Source organism: Haliaeetus albicilla, chromosome 17, assembly GCF_947461875.1.
Source record: "Haliaeetus albicilla chromosome 17, bHalAlb1.1, whole genome shotgun sequence".
NCBI classification, from domain to species: domain Eukaryota; kingdom Metazoa; phylum Chordata; class Aves; order Accipitriformes; family Accipitridae; genus Haliaeetus; species Haliaeetus albicilla.
In genome coordinates, this window is record NC_091499.1 from 12,549,795 (window position 1) to 12,569,466 (window position 19,672).

A 19,672-nucleotide genomic window follows, 5' to 3' on the forward strand; every position below is an offset into this window, starting at 1 on the left:
CCCAGATATTTCAGCTTCCCAACCAAGGAAATCTAAGAGTTTTCTTTCCCAGTTACCAAATGCAGTACCAGCATTCCCAATTCAGGCACTAAATAACTCTTATATATTCCTTTCTGTCTAATGTTTAATCTCATATTGGCTCCAGCTGCCGTATCAAATGGACACTGCTGTCAGAAATGATAAATCTGAATTAAAAGTGAGAGGGAACAAAGCATCTCTCAAACTCTGAACTTGTCTACCTGCCAGCTACTTCTCTGGTGGCGAAAATCTACAACCATTACATTTGACAACAGGAGCTCTTACTTAGCCTTTCTGTGGCATGGAAGGCAATTTTTTTTTTTTAAATACAAAAGAAGATAAGAATCACAGTAGGGAGAAATCATAGAAGATCTGACATGTGAAAAAAATGAAACTGGGCCAAATATCTTTGAACTCTACAAAAGATAAGATAGCTGTATAACTTTGCAAGAAACAAGAAAAAGATTTGTATCAGTTTCTCATTCACTGCAGTTGAATACTTCTCCCTTGTTCGCTCACTTACCCGGGAATTAGGATTGTCCAACACTACGAAAATAACAAAGATATTGGCATTCTGAGCTGCTTGAACTGCTGCTGTCACTCGTTCCTTGCCTTCCAAGAAAAGGCCTCTTCCATCAGATACAATCAAAAGCAGCTGTGCTGTTTCTGAGCACAAAGAACATTTAAAATTCCAGTAAGTTAGAGTAATCCATTTAAAAGGCAAAAAAAGACTATTTTGTTGTTAGCTCTGTGGGTATAATGGAAAAACAACTACTCCTAAGGAAATAAAGTCTTTATCAAATAGAATTCTGTGACTTAACATTAAGCTGCAGTTACGAGTGGGTCAAGAAAGAAAGTTTTTCCCACTGTGTGAAACCATTGAGAATAACTGGGGGACAAAAAAACCCAGTCCATCAATACCATAATCAAGGATGAAAGGCATGGAAAATACCTAAACAAACTTAGTCACGGCCTTTTCTTTCATGCCTGGTAAGTGCCTAGGAGTTAGACATTGGCTGAATTCTAAGAGTCCAGCCACTAGATCACTACTTCAGTAGAGAAGCAGCTGCTGCAATGAAAAAGAGTCCAGATCTGTTCCTCCAGAAGCAGGTACCTATGGGTGCATCTGTATTAGTGTGTCACCTTGGCCTAAGACTGTGCTTTTGAAACATGTTTCCCTGTTGTCCCCACTTTAACAGGCTTGGCTTCCATCAGAGAGCAGTCTTAGACTACACAAAATGGATTATTTTTGGAGGAAACTAAACCAGAAGATAGGTTCCAGAGGCACAGTCAAGGCAGTCCAACCACTACAGGGCATTCAGCCCTTGGGACCCTGCAAGCTAGTCTGAAGTAAACCTCCTGAAACACACACAGGACAGGTGCTGGGTTACTCAGCACCGATCATTCTCTGCAGACATGTTGCTTGACCCAAGCTGCCACCCCAAGTCAGAGACATATCCCTCCAAAGGGAAATTCTAAGTTATGTATCTATCATCTTTTAATTATAAGGAAATAACAGTAACAATTGGGAATGCAAGCCCCTCCCTCTCTCCTGTCCGCCTCCCCGCCCCCCCCCCCCCCCCCCCAGCATAGTGGCTAGGGAGGCATGCAGAATACTTCCTCCTTTTCTGCAGACAGGCCCCAAATGTGACAGGGCTTGGTCTTTTTACAAAAAAAGATGATGTATCCTACTGCCTTTTCTCTTGCTAGCTCCCTGATTCTGGGGAGCTGATTGCTGCTGCATCCAGCCTAGTTCAACAGGACTGGATGCTGCTCCCCCTCAGAATATTCCAACAGCCTGGCCACCCTGTGGCAAAGCAGCTGTGGATTATAAATCCCAGATTATCCATTTCTTAGAGTACTTCAACAAGAACTTTTTAAAAATATGGGTGCCATCATGACAAGCTTTTAACTAGCACAAAGCAGCCTTTTAGACTAACTGTGGGTCAGCTGTGAAGTAACAAGCCTTCCAGCTTTTCTGGGAAACTCAAGCAGCTCATGACCTAAATTTGCACCACAGTGAAAGACAGGTAGGAGGCAAACACTTATCCTCCTCAGAACAGTGTGCTTCTGGATACCTCCAGAAATCAAGCTCTCCAGCAAGAGCAGAAGTGTCTAGGGAGTCAAGGTCACTAGGAAGCTGGACGATGCTCTAAAGCAGGCAGTGTCTAGGACTGAAACACAATCTGGAAACATGACCTAAGGGAAGCAGCTAAGGTGTGCCTTTTTAAAAAGCCTTAAATGAAATTTCAGTGAATTAGTGACAAATATGAGGTAGGTGTCTTTTGGGCTTTGACCTAAATTTCAACCAAGTATTCCTTTTGAGAGAGCAAAACCCAAAGCCCTAATGCAAGTGATGTCTCAGTGCTAGGAGTCTTTCTGGCAGGATATTGTTTCGGGACTGTAGTGAGCATTCTGCTGCCATGGCAACAAGCATAATAACAAAAAAAAAAGCTTACCTGGATTAATATTTTGAGACAACTGTTGTGCTGCAGCAAACATATTTGCTGATGATTCTAGAAACTGTAGAGGAAACAAATAAGGAGATTAAGTTTTCATAAAATAATAAACTTAATAATGGTAGCATTTTTAAAGAACACATTTCTGTATTTTAAATGCCAAGATGGTTTAGTCTGACCACCTACACAGACACAGTCCTTAGCATTTTCCTATGTTAACTCCTGCTTCAAATTTAGGAAGTGTTTTTGAACTAAAGAATGTTTAGAAAAGCCTTCAATCTGGATTTAAAATTTGTCCAATGCTAACAAAGCCATCAAAAATTGTTCAAGTGATTAATGACATAATAAAAAATATACATCCTATTTCTAGGTTGAACTTCTTTGGCTTCAACTTGCAACAGAAGTATCTAGTAACATATTCCCCATTAAAATTAAGGACATCAACTGTCAAGTCCTCCCAATTTTGGCATTTACAAGGTTACCATCAAGCTATTTGGGTCTCCCTTTTTGCATTTACTATTAATGGAAAATCTTATCCAAGTCTGGAAAGGTAAGAGTGCAAAAATCTTCCTAAAAGAAGAAAACTTTGCAGCCATACAGGAAGTATTACTACAGAAAGTTATTTTCTTCAGGAATCAGTCAAGTCTGACAAACTTACAGCCTGACAAACATACAAAGCTCTTCCTACTGCTACTACAGTGGAATCCATGGCATGAAAACCCCCTGAATTCCCACAAACTTTGATGGGATATAGCAATAGGGTACAGACAAGAGTAGGATTGATAGCTTGTAGCCAAAATACTGTTTAAGACCCAATACAAACAGAGAAAGATGAATGCTTAAAAGTGGCGTACATCAGAAGTACAAGTGAGAAAACACTCTTACTATTACAAAATTGTGACCATTCTCTCTCTTTGTTATCTAACCACCTATCAGACTTTCAAATATAAACAACCAGTAAACATTACAAAGTGATCATGAAACCACGAAGCTGCTGATGTCTTGTCTGGAAAAGATTTGCAGACTTGTTGCCCTAGAGGCATTCTTGTGTACCTGGGCTATTTTTGTTTTCTTCTGCTGAAATTTGCAAAGACGCAATATCCGTGTTCCTGACTGGTCACTGAACTGTTCGTGGAATGGGTGCAGCAGCTGAACAGTCTCTCCAAAGCTTTAGAAAAAAAGAAAAAATTACAACAGTGTGAACCTGGTACTTACATTCTGCTCTGAAGTCTTGAAGAGAAGATTTCAAATAAACTCACCTACACACAGCAATTTGTCCCACTTCTAGAAGAGTCAGTGCATTTCCAATAACTGCCAGGGATTCATATGCAAGCTATTAAAGAAAAAAGTTACATAAAAAAATAGGATATTCCAAGTTTTACTCACAGCTCGGTATTAAATATGAAGAATGTTACTGAAATTATTTTTTATCCTCTAGTAAAATAAACGAAGAGACTTCCTATCTTTTTTTCCTGTTATTGTTATGCAAGATAGTCATTGCAATAAAGATAGTTCTACTTGAGGGCTTCAGCTGATTGATTTAGAGATACCACTTTAGGCAGGCTAATGAAATAAACACCAAAATAACTACTTAGAAGGAAACACTCATTTTTAATAAATAAAAACCCTACAAGTGAGCTATGATGAACTAATATTTAATCCTCCAGTGAACTGCATAGCTAAGCAAGTTTTGGCCTTTTGTAGGCTACAAAAAATAATTTTCCAATGGATATGTACACCTCTAACAAGTTTAACATCTTCTCTTTTCAGCTAACTTTCACTGATCTTTTAGTAACAAATCTCTTAAGCATGACATGACAAAGAGTTCAAGCACATGGACCAGAAAAATAGCTGCTCTAGAATCACCAGAGTCAGGCTTTCCAACAGCCACCACCTCTGTATGAAACAAGTCAGCAGCTGACATACTCATCAACAATGGGTAGTTTCTTCCTACCTCTTCCAAGGTTTTATGTTACCTGTTTAGAGTGATTGTCTATCATACTAGAGGAATCATCAATAGCCAAGCAAATCTGGTACTGTCGTTTACTGGGCTTGGTCCTTCGCAACCAGATCTTATCTTTTCGGAACTGACTGGCAATATATGGAATCACTTTGCGCATGTTCAGTCTCTTCCCTGTTCTGTAATCTCCTCTGAAAGTTAAGAAAAAAGACACAGTGACAGGGATTATCAGCAAATATCTCATTCTGGAAATTCTGGCCTATGCATCATATGCACCAAAATAACAAAATTTTGTTAAATACAATAAAAACAAAATTAGTAGTTCTAATATTCATATTTAGGTATAGATAAAAAAACCTCACATTTTTAATGCAAGATGGATATTCAGTGTTTTTAAAAGAAGTTCTTAAATCTAGGTGCCTAAAATGGAAGGCAGACCTTGAATTTAGACTCCTACAGTATGAAACAAGTCTAGATCTCTTAAAAAAAAAGTCAATGTTAAAAACAACATAAAACATTTTGACATTTAACATAATCTTTGACTCAACTGCACTTCATGTGTTTAAGTTGGTTTGATCATCTGTTGCACAGAAGAAAAAAATAGGAGGCAATATCCTCAGGATGGGTACCTACTACCATATCACATTTACATTTCATAAAATAACCTAGTGTTCCCATACAAAAGTAAAATGAATGCATTTGCAAACAAGAATAATTGCTGTAAAGTAAGAACAGTGTAGAGCTGCAGTTGTACAGAGGTTAAAGCCCCCTAAGACCAGGAGTTTAAAGAAACTAGAAGCCTCAGAAAGACCCAACTTACTTCAATTTGGCTGCCTGAGTGGGTTCCAGTATGAGTCGTAGCTGTTCACAAAGCTGCTGTGACAGAGGAGCTGTCAGTACTAAATACCTCTGCCACAACTGTGCTGCTTCCTTCTCCTAAAACATCATACATCACAGAAAGAAATAGAAGTGAATTATGAAAAAACCAAAAAGTTGGGAAGCACTGCCTGAAAAAAGAAAACAAACCTCAGCGTACTAAGGGCCAAGGAGTAGGTAACTATTAGCTGAAACTGTGAGGGTGTCTTGTAAGCACTCTAAAAAGCTGAAAATTTTCATTCAACTTAGGATGCTCCTTGCTGCTATGAAGCTGCAATGTGCAATGATAATTCCTTTAGAAGTACACAAAGCTACTTTGGCATTGCTGTTGATACAGGAAAATCTTGTAATGGCCACCATCTGATAGTTGGTATTACAGCAAGGCAAAGTGTAAAGTCTGCTAGGTTCTCTATTGGCCATCAAAAATTAAAATTAATTAAAATTCAGCAAAATTGTTAAGCCTCTACACCAGCATTTTCATCCAGGAATTACTTCCAAATATAGTTTACAATTCATGACTAGGACAGTCAGAGCAAGTATCATAGTCTGATTCTGCTGTTGGTTATCTCAAACTCCACCACTGCAACTGAAGGAGACAGTTTCTGTTGATCATAATTTTGTGAAAGTGGTGTCCAGCACTTAACTGCAGGTGACAAATCAAAATAGAAGGAGCTTGGCGGGACTGAGAAAAGTGTTTCTAACTATGCAAGTTTTAGAAGTCATTATTGACAGAGTAACTTTCTGCAAATAGCACACAGCATGTTCAAAACAAGATCTGAAACATCATCCAGCTTTAAGAATAATATAAATTTTTTCAGAACAAGTTGAACATAACAACAAGAATAGCACCTAAATCATGCAATTTTGAATATTTAGATTCCAGCCTGCTTGGCTTCCTCAATGCTTCAGCAGTAAACCAAGATGAAATAATGCAATAAAAGATTCTTATGACAGTTTTATACTAAAACAACATCACAAACCTCATCTGGAGTTCCAGACTGCTGCGTCTGCCAAACTTCCAAATGCCTTTCAAGTTCCCTTCTTAGCTCTTCAGGATCTCTAACGATGTGCTAGAAGTGTAGTTATGAGATTTATGAGACAGAAAAATAAGTTCACCCATCTGGTGATTCCCAAACTATAGCAAACTATAAAAAAAAGTAAAAATACATTGTTCTTAATCTTTTAGACACAAAAAATCCCTGAAAAAAATTATATTAAGATTCTAAATCTCCATTTTTTTAATAGCTTCCACGTACAGGAAGGATAAATACCTCCCCACAAATACCTGCATCTATGACACAATCAACACAAAGAAACAAAACTAGGAACATCTATGATAGACACAGAAAATAATCATATACAGAACTTCAAGATAATTCAATGAAATTATCTTGATAAACACTAGATTTAATAACAGTATAACAGAGATCAAACTATTGAATACTACCTCTCTAGTATCTTCCAAAATATAATATGCTTCCCTTAACTATATATTTTTTAAAAGCTTCATTCAAACCACTAAAAGAATTGAATGACATCTTCCTCTTTACCTGCCAGCAAATACTATTTGATAAGCCATTCTGTTAAAGGACACCTAAGCTTTATTACACTTCTTCAACTTTTGTTGTGCTTTCAGTGACAACTTCTGTCCCTGACTTGTAAAACTATAGTTTAGCCAAACAGTAGTATATGGTCTCCATAACCTGCAGGTTTACTGGATTAAGAAAAATAAGTCTTTGAATACAAAATCAGCAGTACCAATACTTCTCATGGCTCAAGAAGCAGCAGCAGTCCCTCTGGCCACGTACTGCAGGTTTAAGGAAGGGAGGAAGAATGTGCATGGAGGGGGCTGCTTCTCTCTTTGTTTTGCTGAAAGGTGAGAACTTGCACTTTTCCCCCTGCAACGTTTCTCCCTTTCTAACTGGTGCTGCAAGAGCTCCCCCTCCTGTTTCAGGTTTTGCATGTCAATTGAGAAAAAAACCCAACCCGTAACAAAATCCAACCACAAAAAAAAAAGGCACCTAACTATTATTCTACAACAGGAGAACACTCTTGCATTCAGCAGCCTCTTTCCAAAGAGCTGCCACATTTGGCATTAAGATGGAAATATCAGGTATAGCTGGCACACAATCCTTTCTGTGTTGTTCACAGAAACAGTAAAATATCACTCTCCAAGTATATACTCGGGACACAGCATTATAAGCATGAAAGGTCAATACTTCTGAAAAAACAGACACTGAAAATATTCTTTCTTTATCAGCTGGTTGTCTACCATCAACTGATTCTATGCCATAGCTCTTTATGATAGAATGTGCTTTTTCACAGCTAACAGTTTGCACTAGGAGACTATGAATGTTACATGAAGCTCTAGGTTTTTCTAGGCTATGATATTTTTTGAATTGAGACATTCATAAAAGGCTCAGAAGGGGTCTATAATACTTGCAGTCAGGTTCTTTTGAGGAAGTCATAGATTGTGATGAATTAACTGAGGTGAATTCTTTGTCTGCAATGGTGTTTTAAGGTGACAGATGCCTAGCTCTCTCATCGCTCTGAACCCTTTATCTTCAGGCCACACACCCTTGCCCATTGCATTCCACTCTACCCAAGCATTTGATCAGCAGATTCGTCTAAGCAAAACAGTTCTTGACAGATAGAAAAACAAAATTTTATTTTACAAAGAGTGAGGATGAGACCCTCCCACATAAGGACGGGGAGTACTTGTCATATTAAAGTCATCATTCAGCTGCATATACAACAGTTGGTTATCTGTTACTTTTCATTCTGCTATTAAAGAACAGCAAGCTACTGAGTTGTCTGAATGAAAGTAATTCTAAACTTTTGCATTCACAGAGTTTCATTAACACAGGTCAAATAAAACAGACCATTTCTACTACTGTAGTCAAAAGAAGACACACTGGGTATCATACCTGGGGAGTGCCCATCATGAACTGATGGGCTGTATGTATGGTTGAGTCCTTGCTTCTCTCTGGCTTCTCTTCAGTCACTGTTGGTAGCTTTTCTTTTGTAGAGTCATTGACATCCTCCGAGTCAAAAGTCTGGATCTCTGGCTCCACCTCACCTGGTCCTACAATCACAAAACTAATTACTAACTTTGTGGGTCACACGTAATACGAGAACCAATACTATATCTTGACTCTTACAAAGTGTCTCACATGCTTTGTAGTGCAACCCAGACATTGCTTTTTTTAGAGAAGTGCACAAATCTTAAGACTATCAGTTCTAGGAGTAGGATGAACACAAGACCTTGCAACTCACTGGAATAGATAACTATGCATTTCCATATGCAAACTGTTTTTTCTCTCTCATAACCTTCTTGCCAAATGAACAAAATATTACCCAACAGATCTTTAACATCTGAAAATTCCATTGGTGAAGTACATTTTTTGAGCTTCATAGCCTCTCTGACAGAGTGACAGGAGGTACAAAGCAATTTGAGAACATTCAGAAAACCATCATTAGGAATGGACTAAATATTTTCTTTTATTATTGTTTCTACTACACTACATTGTTTAACAACTCATTTTTTAAGAATTACACTAAGAAAAAAAAACAACTATAACATTGTAGGAGTTGTTTCAAAGATCCTAGTTTTTCACAAGATACTGTTACAGAATCATGTGGAAAAACAAATAGACTGATTACATGCATGTCTGTACCATAAAGCTAATGAGTCTAGCAAGAGATTTAAGTGAAGAAATTAAAACTGAAGGGAGTGAGAGGCAAGAAGGTGAATTCAGGCTGGTAAAACTCATCTCCCCTCTCTAGACAGCTGTCTTGTTGCCTGGTAAGAAAACCATTCAAAATTCCAAGCTATGGTGTCATTTACTTAGATTCATCAAAATGAAATACTTCTGTTCCAACTAGCAAGAGATACTTATATCCAGCTTATTTATTTTGTTTGTGTGGGCTACGTGGCTGACAAGTCAGACCTATGATCTTCTCATCTACCAACTGTTTGCATCTGATAGCCTTTTTCTGTTGGGCACCTCAGTTTTGTTTTGTTTCATTCCCACTTAAGGAAGAAAGCAGTGAGACAGTAACACTTCAGAGCTACCTCACCAGATGTTGTTCAGACCAGCTCCTCAACTTCTTGGTGTTTTGTCAGAAGTTACACACAAAAGAAGTTGAGTTATGTAGTGCTGATACCGGTGACACTGGAATGCACTGTTACACGCCAATTAATTAAGTGAACTGGCATTGCGCCTAACAGCAGGACAGTGTTTGCTTTTTACTTCTTCAAAGAAGTGGAATAAGATTAGAGACCATTGACTTGAAAGAAAACAGCAAATCCCTCTGTCACCCAACCAATTTAGTAAAGGCTAATGCTGGTTACCAGGCAGGAGTAACAATACTGCTGCAGAAAAGTCAATTAAAAGCAGATGTTTTAGTCTTATAAAATGTATACACATCCATTACATGCAAATATAAACACCTACATATACATTTAAAGATGCACATCAGCATACATTTATAATGTTTTTTAAGTTAATGTACCAGGAGTTTTAGTGGCAGTAGACTTCTTTTTTTCTGGCTTCAGCTCCTCTGTGTCTACTGCTCTGAGATCCTCATTGCTCTGCATTTCTGTTTCCATAGCTGCATCTTCAGAATCTCCCTCTTCCTTTTCTTCAAGAGGCATAATAGGTTTCTCTTGCTCCTTGCTAGCTACATCTGTATAAAGACAACAATATGTATTAAGTGGAAGGAGGAAGCAAAGGTAGTGAAGTTGTAAAAAAAGGTCACACTCTGAGGCCACTGCATGTCAGTTTTAGTGAACTTCAGAAAAGATCTGAGCTATTGTCTCATAACCTCAGTTTTATCTTTCACTGTGCCGTGCCATGTTGTGTCATTGCCCTGAAAACCTGATGAATAAAATAGACTAGTTACTTTAATAGAAAGCAACTTATTTAATTAAATGTAGATTAGAGGATTATTTTTAAAGAGAGAGAAATTTGTTTGATACAGAATAAAGAACCTGTTGTGTTATCCTAAATGTTTTGCATGTGTGGTAGCAGTTTGGGCTTCAAAATAATTGAAGTAAGATTTGAAGGGAACAGATTTTAAATATGTTTATTAAACTAAAATCCATTTTTATGAGTCAATTTGGTGTTTTCAAAAGTGTTATCATTAGTTTGAACCTAATTGCCAAAAGAGTAGCATTTATTGTAGTAAAATGGTGCTACATCTTAAACCAAAGCAAGGATTGTTAAACGTAACTTTAAAAAACATACTGGGAAAAACTGGAGTAAATAGGAGCACTTCAGGATTTGATTCTGCAATGACAACTCTTTACGCCCAGAAATACCATCGTACCGTATGTCTGTGCATCATAGCTTTCAGAGCCTTGTTTAATATGTTCAAATGCATCAGCCTCTTCCACATTTTGTTTAGGCTGAGTTGTATTCTGCTTTGCTTCACTGCTAGATTCTATGGTTCTCAGTCGCTTGTGGATATGTTCATTGTGATCTCCCATTGAGCGCTCATTGTCTGCCTGACCAGGTTTCCTCTTAAAACTCTGAAAAAGAACAAATTAACACCATGAACTTCAAGTCAGGTGCAACCAAACACTGATTAGAACAAAAGTTCTAACAAGGAGAAACTGCCTATTTGCTGGTTAATATTAAGACATTCAAATAAAAAAAATAAAAAATTTGAAAAGAAGACATGAACCTGGGTATTTTTTCTGCTTTGCTTCTGAGAAGCCATACGGGCCATGCGCGTGGATTCATGGCCTTCGGATTGATTTGCACTCGAAGCTCCACTTCCGTATTCCTGAGAGACCAAAAAAATTGCAATAGTAACTGAAAAGGGATTTAGCAACTCTTGCAGACAAATTTGAGAAGTTAAACTGCAATGCTGTGCTACCTTCTATTGTGAATGACAAACGGCTCACAACTGTCAGTATTATTCTTGTGGAAAGCAGACAAGACAGATCTGCAGCTCAACGATTAGGCTAAACTCACCACCAGTTTTCACTACTATGAAACTATGTATATGGTTTTTCAGTGAATTTGTAACTGGTGTTCTAAAAATTGAATCTTAGACACAATTCTTAAAAACATGGCAGCTATTGCTTGATTGTAACTTGAAAACATGTTAACAAGTTCAGCATTTTTAACTAGGACACTTCCTTGTAATTTACCTCTTTAGACTGGTCTCTTTCGGAAGCTTCTCCAGCCAGCTCAACAGCACTGTCACTCTGCACGTTTTCTTGCCCAGTCTGCCCTTGTGTTTCATGCTCCATTCTTTCCTCAGGCTCAGGGAGCTGTTCATCCATCTCTGAATTATCTTTACCCTCTTCTTCCTGAAAGAACATCAATTTATTTTCATGTTCTAAAAAACACTGGAAAACAGAAGGCCAAGGAGGTAACCAGAATACAGATAACAGAAATACACCAGTTTAATAGCAAGCACATCTCTGTTATCTCAATGAAGATTCTCACTAACATTACACCTACTCAATGTCAAATTTGTTTCAGAGCATCATAGAACACATCCATTTAAGTCTTGTATAAGGTAATTCAGAAAAAAAAAAAAAAAAAAAAAAAAAGGGCTTCTTTTATGTATTACTCTCTACCTGAGGTTGAAGGCCTTGGTCAGCAGCAGGGATTCCCTTATCTTTAGCAGATTCATTTTTTTCCTCATCAGGTGGTGGTGACTCTTCCTCCTCTTCTGCTGCTGCATCCTCAGTGTCCCCTGCATTTTCTTCTTGATCATCAGCATCTTTGTCCCCTTCATCTTCCTCCTCCTCTTTATCTTCAGAAATGCCTTCTTCAGCTGGTTCTGCATCTTGATCATCTCCTTCTGTCTCACCAGTATTCTCGTAATTCTGTTCTTCCATCTTCTCTGCCTCACTTAAATCAACAGGTTTCTCATCTACTTCAAAAGCATTCTCTTCTTCTGGATTAAAAAAATCAGAAAGGTATACAAAGTTTTCAGTGAAGTACAGAGACAGTAAATATTACAGATACTTGGAATAAAACTGCCCATGCTGTCAAAAAAATCTTAAAGAAAATACTGAGAATTCTATACATAGAATCTATGATTTTCTATAGCAGGTAATTTCTTTAAGTCACAACTGGTTTGTAACAATACAGCAGGATGGATTCGTATTAACTTCCTTTAACCTAATATTCTTGAGGGTCAGTTGACTTTGAGTACAAATGCTTCTAAGTATCATGGAAAAAATTGAAACCACAAAAGCAACTGAACAATGAAATAAGGAGCTTCTAGCATAAATTAGGGTGTATCGCTTGGATAACATGAGAAAGCCTGCTCCACAGTGTGCATGAAAGGGAGATAAAGGAAAATGCTGTAATGTTGAGCTCTTATCCAGCCTGAATTTGGTATCTTGATACACAGAAATGAATTTGCATATTCTTGTTATACAGAATCCTACCACCATCTCTCTTCTTTCTATGGAGAAAAAGAGCCTATTACTGACTGTTCCTCCCTATTTCCATTTGGCTTTCATCTGGGAATCTGTAGAGAGATTTTCAGCTGTACCTTCATCCTCTTCCTCCTCATCACTCTTCTCATCATTCTCCAGGTTCAAATTATCAGGAAGGTCCAAAGGTTCAACTTCAGGCTGCTTTTCTTGCTGGCCACGATAAGGATCTACTTCATTCTCATCATACTCACGCTGTCAGCAAAAGAATGGGGAGAAAAAAAATAACAGGTATGTAAAAAGTAGGAAGAAAGGCAAAGATGAGAAATAAGATACTATTGCATTCTCTAGGACACAGAAATACTGGATATGTATTACATTCTGATCAGTTAAAAATGACTTTCCAGTGGTACACATCCTCATGTATAAATAGCAGAAAAAGATTAATTTCGGCAAATGCATTTACATAAATTGTTACTTCTTCAAAACAGTGTGTTCAGAATCTGATTTTCCTAGCTGAAAGATTCTGAACAGAATCTGCACTCTTGCAGATGGTAAATGCACTCTTGCACACTGTGCAGAATCTTCAAGCACACTGTATACAGATTTTGGGGATGAGTCCCACTGACTGAAGATGTTTCTGTTGCTAAACACAACAGAACAAGAACTTTTAAGCTTTGTCCATCAAAACATCAATTCAGTGTAAAGCCTGTTTTGGCAGCCATTACAAGTTCAGGTTAGTGCCAACAAAAACTCTTTCTTGATCATGGATCAGAAAATATACATATAATATAATGGATACAGTATGGTTTACTTTTAGCTCTGAAATGAACTAACTTTCATCAGTGCACCTCACTATTGAAGAAAGAGCATTTCAAATTCTCAGAAACGCATGATGTGAGCACCACAATATGGTTTAACAGCAAGATACTCTATGTAGTCCAAACCATTTTTACCTCATCAATTTGTTCATGGATTTTCTCTTTGTTTCCACTGTCATCATCTTGTTGTTCTTTTTCCTCATCCTTAGGAGGCTGTTTTTTATTATCCTTGTTTCCTGTGCCCGAATTGTCATCTTTTGCAACGAGCTCTGAATCCTCCTATTAACCAACAAATTCAAAAGAACCTCAATTATGCTACTTGCTTCTCAGAGACTGAGTGACAAGACATGATCTCCTACAGAAAAAACAACACTAAATAACTTGTGATATACTCAAATTATCCCTTTCCAAGACCAAGAGCTATGCAAAGGAGTTCACGGTCTAGGTCACATCAAGTTAACAGAGTTTAATTCCTTTGATATTCTTCTTCCCACCCCTGTTCTCTTTACCTCATCCATTCCTGGTCCAGTTTCTTCTGTTTTACTACTGGCATCTTCATCATCATCGTCATCTTCATCCCCCCAGAGCCTCTCATCCAGTTTATCATCAGCTTCAGCATTATCAAGATTTCCCATCTGCTTATCCAGCTCCTCCTCTTCATCTGAATTTTCATCATTTTCTGTGTACAGTTCAGAATGTATTTCAGTACAGAAGAGATAAAGGTAACTTTTTTGTTAAGTTCAGAAACAAACAAGCAAGAAGTCATACTTGCATCTTAATTTCATCACCCTATGCAGTTAACTGAGAGGTGTGGAAGAAGACACACACGCACTAACACCCAGAAAAGCAGGGTCCTAATGATGTGGTTCAGTGTTCTCTTGGACACATGGACACACACAGCTTTCTCTCCCTCAGACTAACAAAGCCCAGGTGCAAAACTTGGATGATTTAAACTCTATTCCTTACCCTCTCCCTCCTCCATTTTCAAAATGTTTTGGCATTACTGGGAAGGGAAAGGTCCATTCCACTTTATCTGTTTATTATCTTGGGAATTTCCCTTCTTGTGCAGATGAACTTACTCTTGGCACTTTGTCAGAGATATGAAAGTAGATTAACACTATGGTAATTTGTAAGTCACGTTAGTTTCAGATGTTCAAGCGGTTACCCTTTAAAGTGAAGAACTGCTACCTTTTGTGAGTAGCAACTTGAATGAATCTACCAATTGTTGCTATTTTTTCCATTTTAAAAAGGTAAAGTTAAATTCTTTCCATTGCTTATAAGTTATCAATAGCTTCATTAATCATGTTTTGACATTAACTACAGCCATATTCTCAAGTCTTCTGTTTATCTTCAACAGCTTCAGAAAGTCAGTAACTAATTTTAAAATGCGTTTATAGGTCAGCTCACAACATGAAGAATCATATCCCTTCATTCCAAAACCACCACAGTGACAGGCGACGGTATTTTCTTTGTACACTTCTTTGCGTTCATATTAATACTTCTTAGTATTAATATACAGATGGCACTACTCTGTTGTTAACACTAACTTTTCAGTATATGCTTCATTATATGAACATATCAACCATTACTGGACTGATCTATAATATTTCTTTTAAGTTTGCCATAGTGGAAGGACCAAACCTTTTTTCTCCTGTTCTCCATCATGCATTTTTCCTTCAAAGTCTTCTGACATTTCAATTGCATTGTCTTCTCCTTCAATGTCTGGTTTAGAATCTTGATCCTCTTTCTCCTTCTCTTCACCCTTTTGAAAACTGTCTTCTATCTGAATTATTGGTAAAGCCAAAAATTACAATGGATCTTGCCTATATATTAAAGCTTACTTAAAGTACCACAACAATATTTATAAGCTTAAAGGCAAAGATAAAAGCCAACCTAAACAGGAGACTGAAGGCAACTTCATGTTTCTTTTACCTGAAACATCTACAACATGGATTTCAAGGGTTCTTTTCAGTTTTAGTTGAATTAAACAAGAACAACCCCAAACACTTGCCTGATCTTCACTCTCTATTTTGTCGCTCACATCCTTCTTGCCTTCCCCATCTCCAATACCACCATCCTCATAATCATGAAACTGTGTTGCACCCTCTCCAGCTTCATCTTCAAGTAATTCTTTTGGCAGACAAAACCCCTAAAAAGGCAAACAGAAACTCAAAACTGTCTGTAGTAGTAAGTACATCTTTCAGCTTAGTTTCTACTTAAGACTTTTGTATACATTAAATATATGCTTACCATAAATCCACTGTTACCTCTAATAACTTACCTTTTGGGCAAGCTCTGTAAAAATGCTCGTTAGAACAGAAAGCAATTTTCCAGTACTCCTGTGAGATGCCAGTGAAACAGTGAGGTAGAACAGGATAAGGTCTGAATACTTGCAGAGCATGGGCTTTAGACGCACCAGCAAATAGCAGAACTGGTTGAAGAACTGCAGGTAAAACCAAAGAACAGCTGTCAAATATGATTATGTACATACTGAGATGCACCTCAGAGAGGGTGATGATAGAGACTGAAAACAGATGCTCAAACCAGAAATATCAGTAGGCAGTAGGAAATTTAAATACAATTTCTAAAGTTTCCAGAGCTTTTTCTAGATTTTCACAAAAACCTAAAACTTTTCCTTCTTACTAAAGCAACACCTGGCTTTTGCACTACAGAAGAGTACCTATATTTGGCCATAATTTCTCACATGCTTCTAGTTCTAAGGTATTGGACAATAACAACCAACGCATGTTTAACCACAAAAGTTCACAATTCTAAGTCTTTTGAGACCCCTAAGCCAAAAACTCTTGAGAAGAATAATTTTACCTTATGTTTATTTGAAGTGTAATCTTCCCCATAAGATTTCAGGTTTTCCAGGAGTTCTGAAACTGCTAAAATTGCTTTCTGCACATGCAAAGAATCCAAATCAGCAGAAAGATCTTCATCCAAAAGCTTAGTTATATGTCCTGCTTTAATCAGGTCAAATGAGGCTGCATCCTCTTTGAAATACATAAAATATGAGAATCAAGTCAGACATTCTAAAAATGTTATAGCAAGCAATCCAGAAATACCCATCCTATCTGTTTAAACGGCAATCTCCTTGTGTATTGGTACCTCTGCTAGACACACAGCCCAAGGAATTCTTAGGTTTGCATAGTTTAAACTCTCCTCCTCCCCCTTAAGTAAATTAACAAACTTACCACTTTCCTCTAGAGATTTTTCTTCCTCTTTTCCATCTTCCTGTTTTCTCTCAACCAAACACTGGATGGCATACAGAACAACACGGATAACAGTTTCCACTTTTGCTGAGAAATGCTCCACAAACTCTTCATCTGACTGTTGATTTCCTTCTGAACACCACACAGGCAGTTTTACATAGAAAAAAATCAAATTACAGGTTACTATGTTTCCCCTATGCAAGGAGCATGATAAACATTATACAATTTTTACCACATAGTTCTTCTAAAATCTCCTTGCTAATCCTGATCGACAACTATGGTGTAAGATCTGTCATCAACGGTGACCAAGGGGGAAAAAAACATTACTGCAGAACTTAAGTCTGGACTAAATTTTGCAAGTTCAGATTTCATCGAGTGTTTCTGGATATCCAAATGAACATGGAGCCATCTTCTGCAATAATTAACCTAATGAATTCTTATATCTTTATCTTTAAATTACAAAACGAGCAGAGAATTGTCCTTACCACTGCAATTTGACATGGAATCAAGAAGCTGTGTTCTCCAGGCTATGAAGTCTGCAGACGTATTATTAACTTCTTCTTGTATATACTTCAGGCTCTTGATTAGGGCCATCTGATTTACAGCTTGCCTGCCTTCCCCATTTGGAAGAAATAGGGACTCTATGTCTTGTAACTGAGCTGAGACTTCCAGCAAACAACTCATAGCCGATGTGCAAACTTCAAAATCTCTCCTGCAACAAGAAATACCATAATACTGAAAGAAGAACGAACACTGCAATTTAATCTTAAACCTTTTCTTGAGGCAGGGATGAGAGCAAGGCAGTTGATCTTCATCTTGAACTTTTAAATAATGTTTGACAACAAGCAGATGTGCTGCTTATACTCACACTGTTTGAGGCAGACAGAAAATGAGAAGCCTATATACTATTATTGTTGTTGTTATTATTAACTAGGCTACAAAGCTCTTTTAAAATAAAAATTTCTTCACTAAATTTACATACGAAATTCACCTCATTAACTAAGGACCTGTGGGGATGGAATCCCACGAGACCAAGACAACTAAGCAGCTGAAACAAACCACTTTTTTTCTGTCTTGTCAGGGACGTGGGAGAAGACACATACAATTTGTTTAAAAAGCCAGGCACTGCATTTTGCAAGAAAAATGAACACAAAGAAGCTTCAAGAGCACCTGAACACACTTTTCAAGATATGCATAGGCAAACATTTTCAAGATGACTTCACACATCTTACATAAACATACAACATACAGAGATTCAATGTTATGTGCCTGTAGAACTCACCAGGAATAAACCAAGGTCTCACATGACTGCTGTCTTATGTTGTCCACTTCTGCTTTCATTGCCTTCACATTTGCTAGCATCGCAGTCAATTGTGTAGCTACCTGCAGCCATAACTGATCCTTATTTCGCATCCTGCATCCAGGAGGCAGTTGCTCAATTGTTATTGGAGTCAGGTATTTTAGCTCCGAGGGAATTAGGTCAGGTATTCCCGTAAAAACATTTCCCATTTCAGGTCCTGAACTCTGAAAAATGTTTGTTTTGACATCTGTCCTTTCATTGTCACTGCACTTTGTTAACTCTTCTTTTGGGCAGCATTGTATAAACCAAGACAGCTCCTCGAGAACCATCATGCACTGCATGGAAAGTTGCTGCAGTTTGTCAGTCCAGCATTGAAGACTGTCTTGAGGAGGAAATGCTACATTATACTCTCTGTCAGCAGTCAACCTAGAATCTATCTCTTGTATACAACTCAGTAGGTTCCTGATTAAGAAGAAAGAAGGAAAAGTTACAATCACAGAGTTTTACATTATACTCCCCTTTGAAAAGCTCAACCTTTAGACTAAGTTCATAAAAGCTCTAGATAATAGGAACTCAGTGGAAGTCAAACTTCTTCTGGAAAAAGTAAAATCAGAGTATTTAAAAAAAACCTTTTGCTTAATTACTGAATTTTTCTCTCCATTGCATATGTTTGAGTTGTCCTGAAAACAGGGCTTTGTGAGATTTCTCAGAATCTATACAGTGTTTTCAAACAATCCTTAAACTCCTGGCCTGATACTCAAATGTTATTAATTTTCCTCCATTATAAAAGCAAATTACATTCTCACACACCTTCATTCCCTGAAGTGCTGCATAATAGTCAGCTCATAACAAATGATTAATACGATTTGCAATAAAAGTCACAGCAATGCAGGTAAGTGTCTTAAAAGTTTTACTATTCCTGCAACTGTAAAGTTGGGGGGTTGTGTTTTGAGCTTTTGTTTGGTTTGTTGGGGATTTTTTTTGTTTGTTTTTCCAAGTTTCCAAGTTTTCCTATAAATTTTGTGCCACTAATCTCCAGCCTAGATTTCCTTCCCTGTACAAAGGCAATACCTCCTGACCCAACTTCAAAAAGTTTTATGGATGACAATACTGATGGACACAAATATGCAGAAGAACAGTGGAGTTTGCAGTGAAACTGACAAGTCAAGCAATGGAATGGAAAATCACATCACTGAGAAAGATTTCCTACAGACTTTTGATTTTATAGCTTTGACACAAGATCTAGTATCTCCCACCTTTCTAGAATTTTTTCTTCGTAAGCTGTTGAGGTTTCTTCATATTGGCTCAAACTGCCATCCAGATAATTTATTTGCTCCAAATCAAACCAACAACTTGAACACAGCCACAATTAACTTAGGTCAATGCAAAATGAGAGAGATTTAACAATCTACAGGTTTAACTTTGTAAGTAACTACATTAATTATTTAATGGTCTTCAAGTATGCTTAACTTGTTTTTCCCAAATTACTTTGATTCCAAAATACAGGCTGCAATGACAGGATAAACAACACCAACACCCCACTCCCCCCCCCTTTTTTTTATCTTTTATATCTAGGCTTAATTGAGGGGAGGAGAGAAATGGGGAAGTAGGGGGAAGA

The 19,672-nt window shown here is 37.5% G+C and overlaps 1 protein-coding gene across 2 annotated transcripts in view; it reads right to left on the reverse strand.

Annotated features, from left to right (window-relative positions):
* Positions 1 to 19,672, reverse strand: part of MDN1 (midasin AAA ATPase 1) — a 102,935-nt gene that overhangs the window by 1,838 nt on the left and 81,425 nt on the right. The window contains exons 79-101 of one of the 2 annotated variants that reach the window (XM_069804854.1): positions 18,037 to 18,516; positions 17,240 to 17,466; positions 16,737 to 16,883; positions 16,363 to 16,535; positions 15,821 to 15,982; positions 15,551 to 15,688; positions 15,181 to 15,322; positions 14,049 to 14,218; positions 13,675 to 13,818; positions 12,838 to 12,973; positions 11,909 to 12,231; positions 11,474 to 11,635; positions 11,002 to 11,103; positions 10,645 to 10,846; positions 9,829 to 10,002; positions 8,241 to 8,398; positions 6,294 to 6,383; positions 5,258 to 5,373; positions 4,454 to 4,628; positions 3,737 to 3,810; positions 3,531 to 3,645; positions 2,478 to 2,541; positions 542 to 684 (exon numbers count right to left, since the gene is read on the reverse strand). In XM_069804854.1, coding sequence (XP_069660955.1) covers positions 542 to 684; positions 2,478 to 2,541; positions 3,531 to 3,645; positions 3,737 to 3,810; positions 4,454 to 4,628; positions 5,258 to 5,373; positions 6,294 to 6,383; positions 8,241 to 8,398; positions 9,829 to 10,002; positions 10,645 to 10,846; positions 11,002 to 11,103; positions 11,474 to 11,635; positions 11,909 to 12,231; positions 12,838 to 12,973; positions 13,675 to 13,818; positions 14,049 to 14,218; positions 15,181 to 15,322; positions 15,551 to 15,688; positions 15,821 to 15,982; positions 16,363 to 16,535; positions 16,737 to 16,883; positions 17,240 to 17,466; positions 18,037 to 18,516 — 3,817 coding nt within the window. Of the gene's footprint in view, positions 1 to 541; positions 685 to 2,477; positions 2,542 to 3,530; positions 3,646 to 3,736; positions 3,811 to 4,453; positions 4,629 to 5,257; positions 5,374 to 6,293; positions 6,384 to 8,240; positions 8,399 to 9,828; positions 10,003 to 10,644; positions 10,847 to 11,001; positions 11,104 to 11,473; positions 11,636 to 11,908; positions 12,232 to 12,837; positions 12,974 to 13,674; positions 13,819 to 14,048; positions 14,219 to 15,180; positions 15,323 to 15,550; positions 15,689 to 15,820; positions 15,983 to 16,362; positions 16,536 to 16,736; positions 16,887 to 17,239; positions 17,467 to 18,036; positions 18,517 to 19,672 lie in introns of both variants that reach the window. The other variant, XM_069804855.1, reaches the window with a different exon arrangement.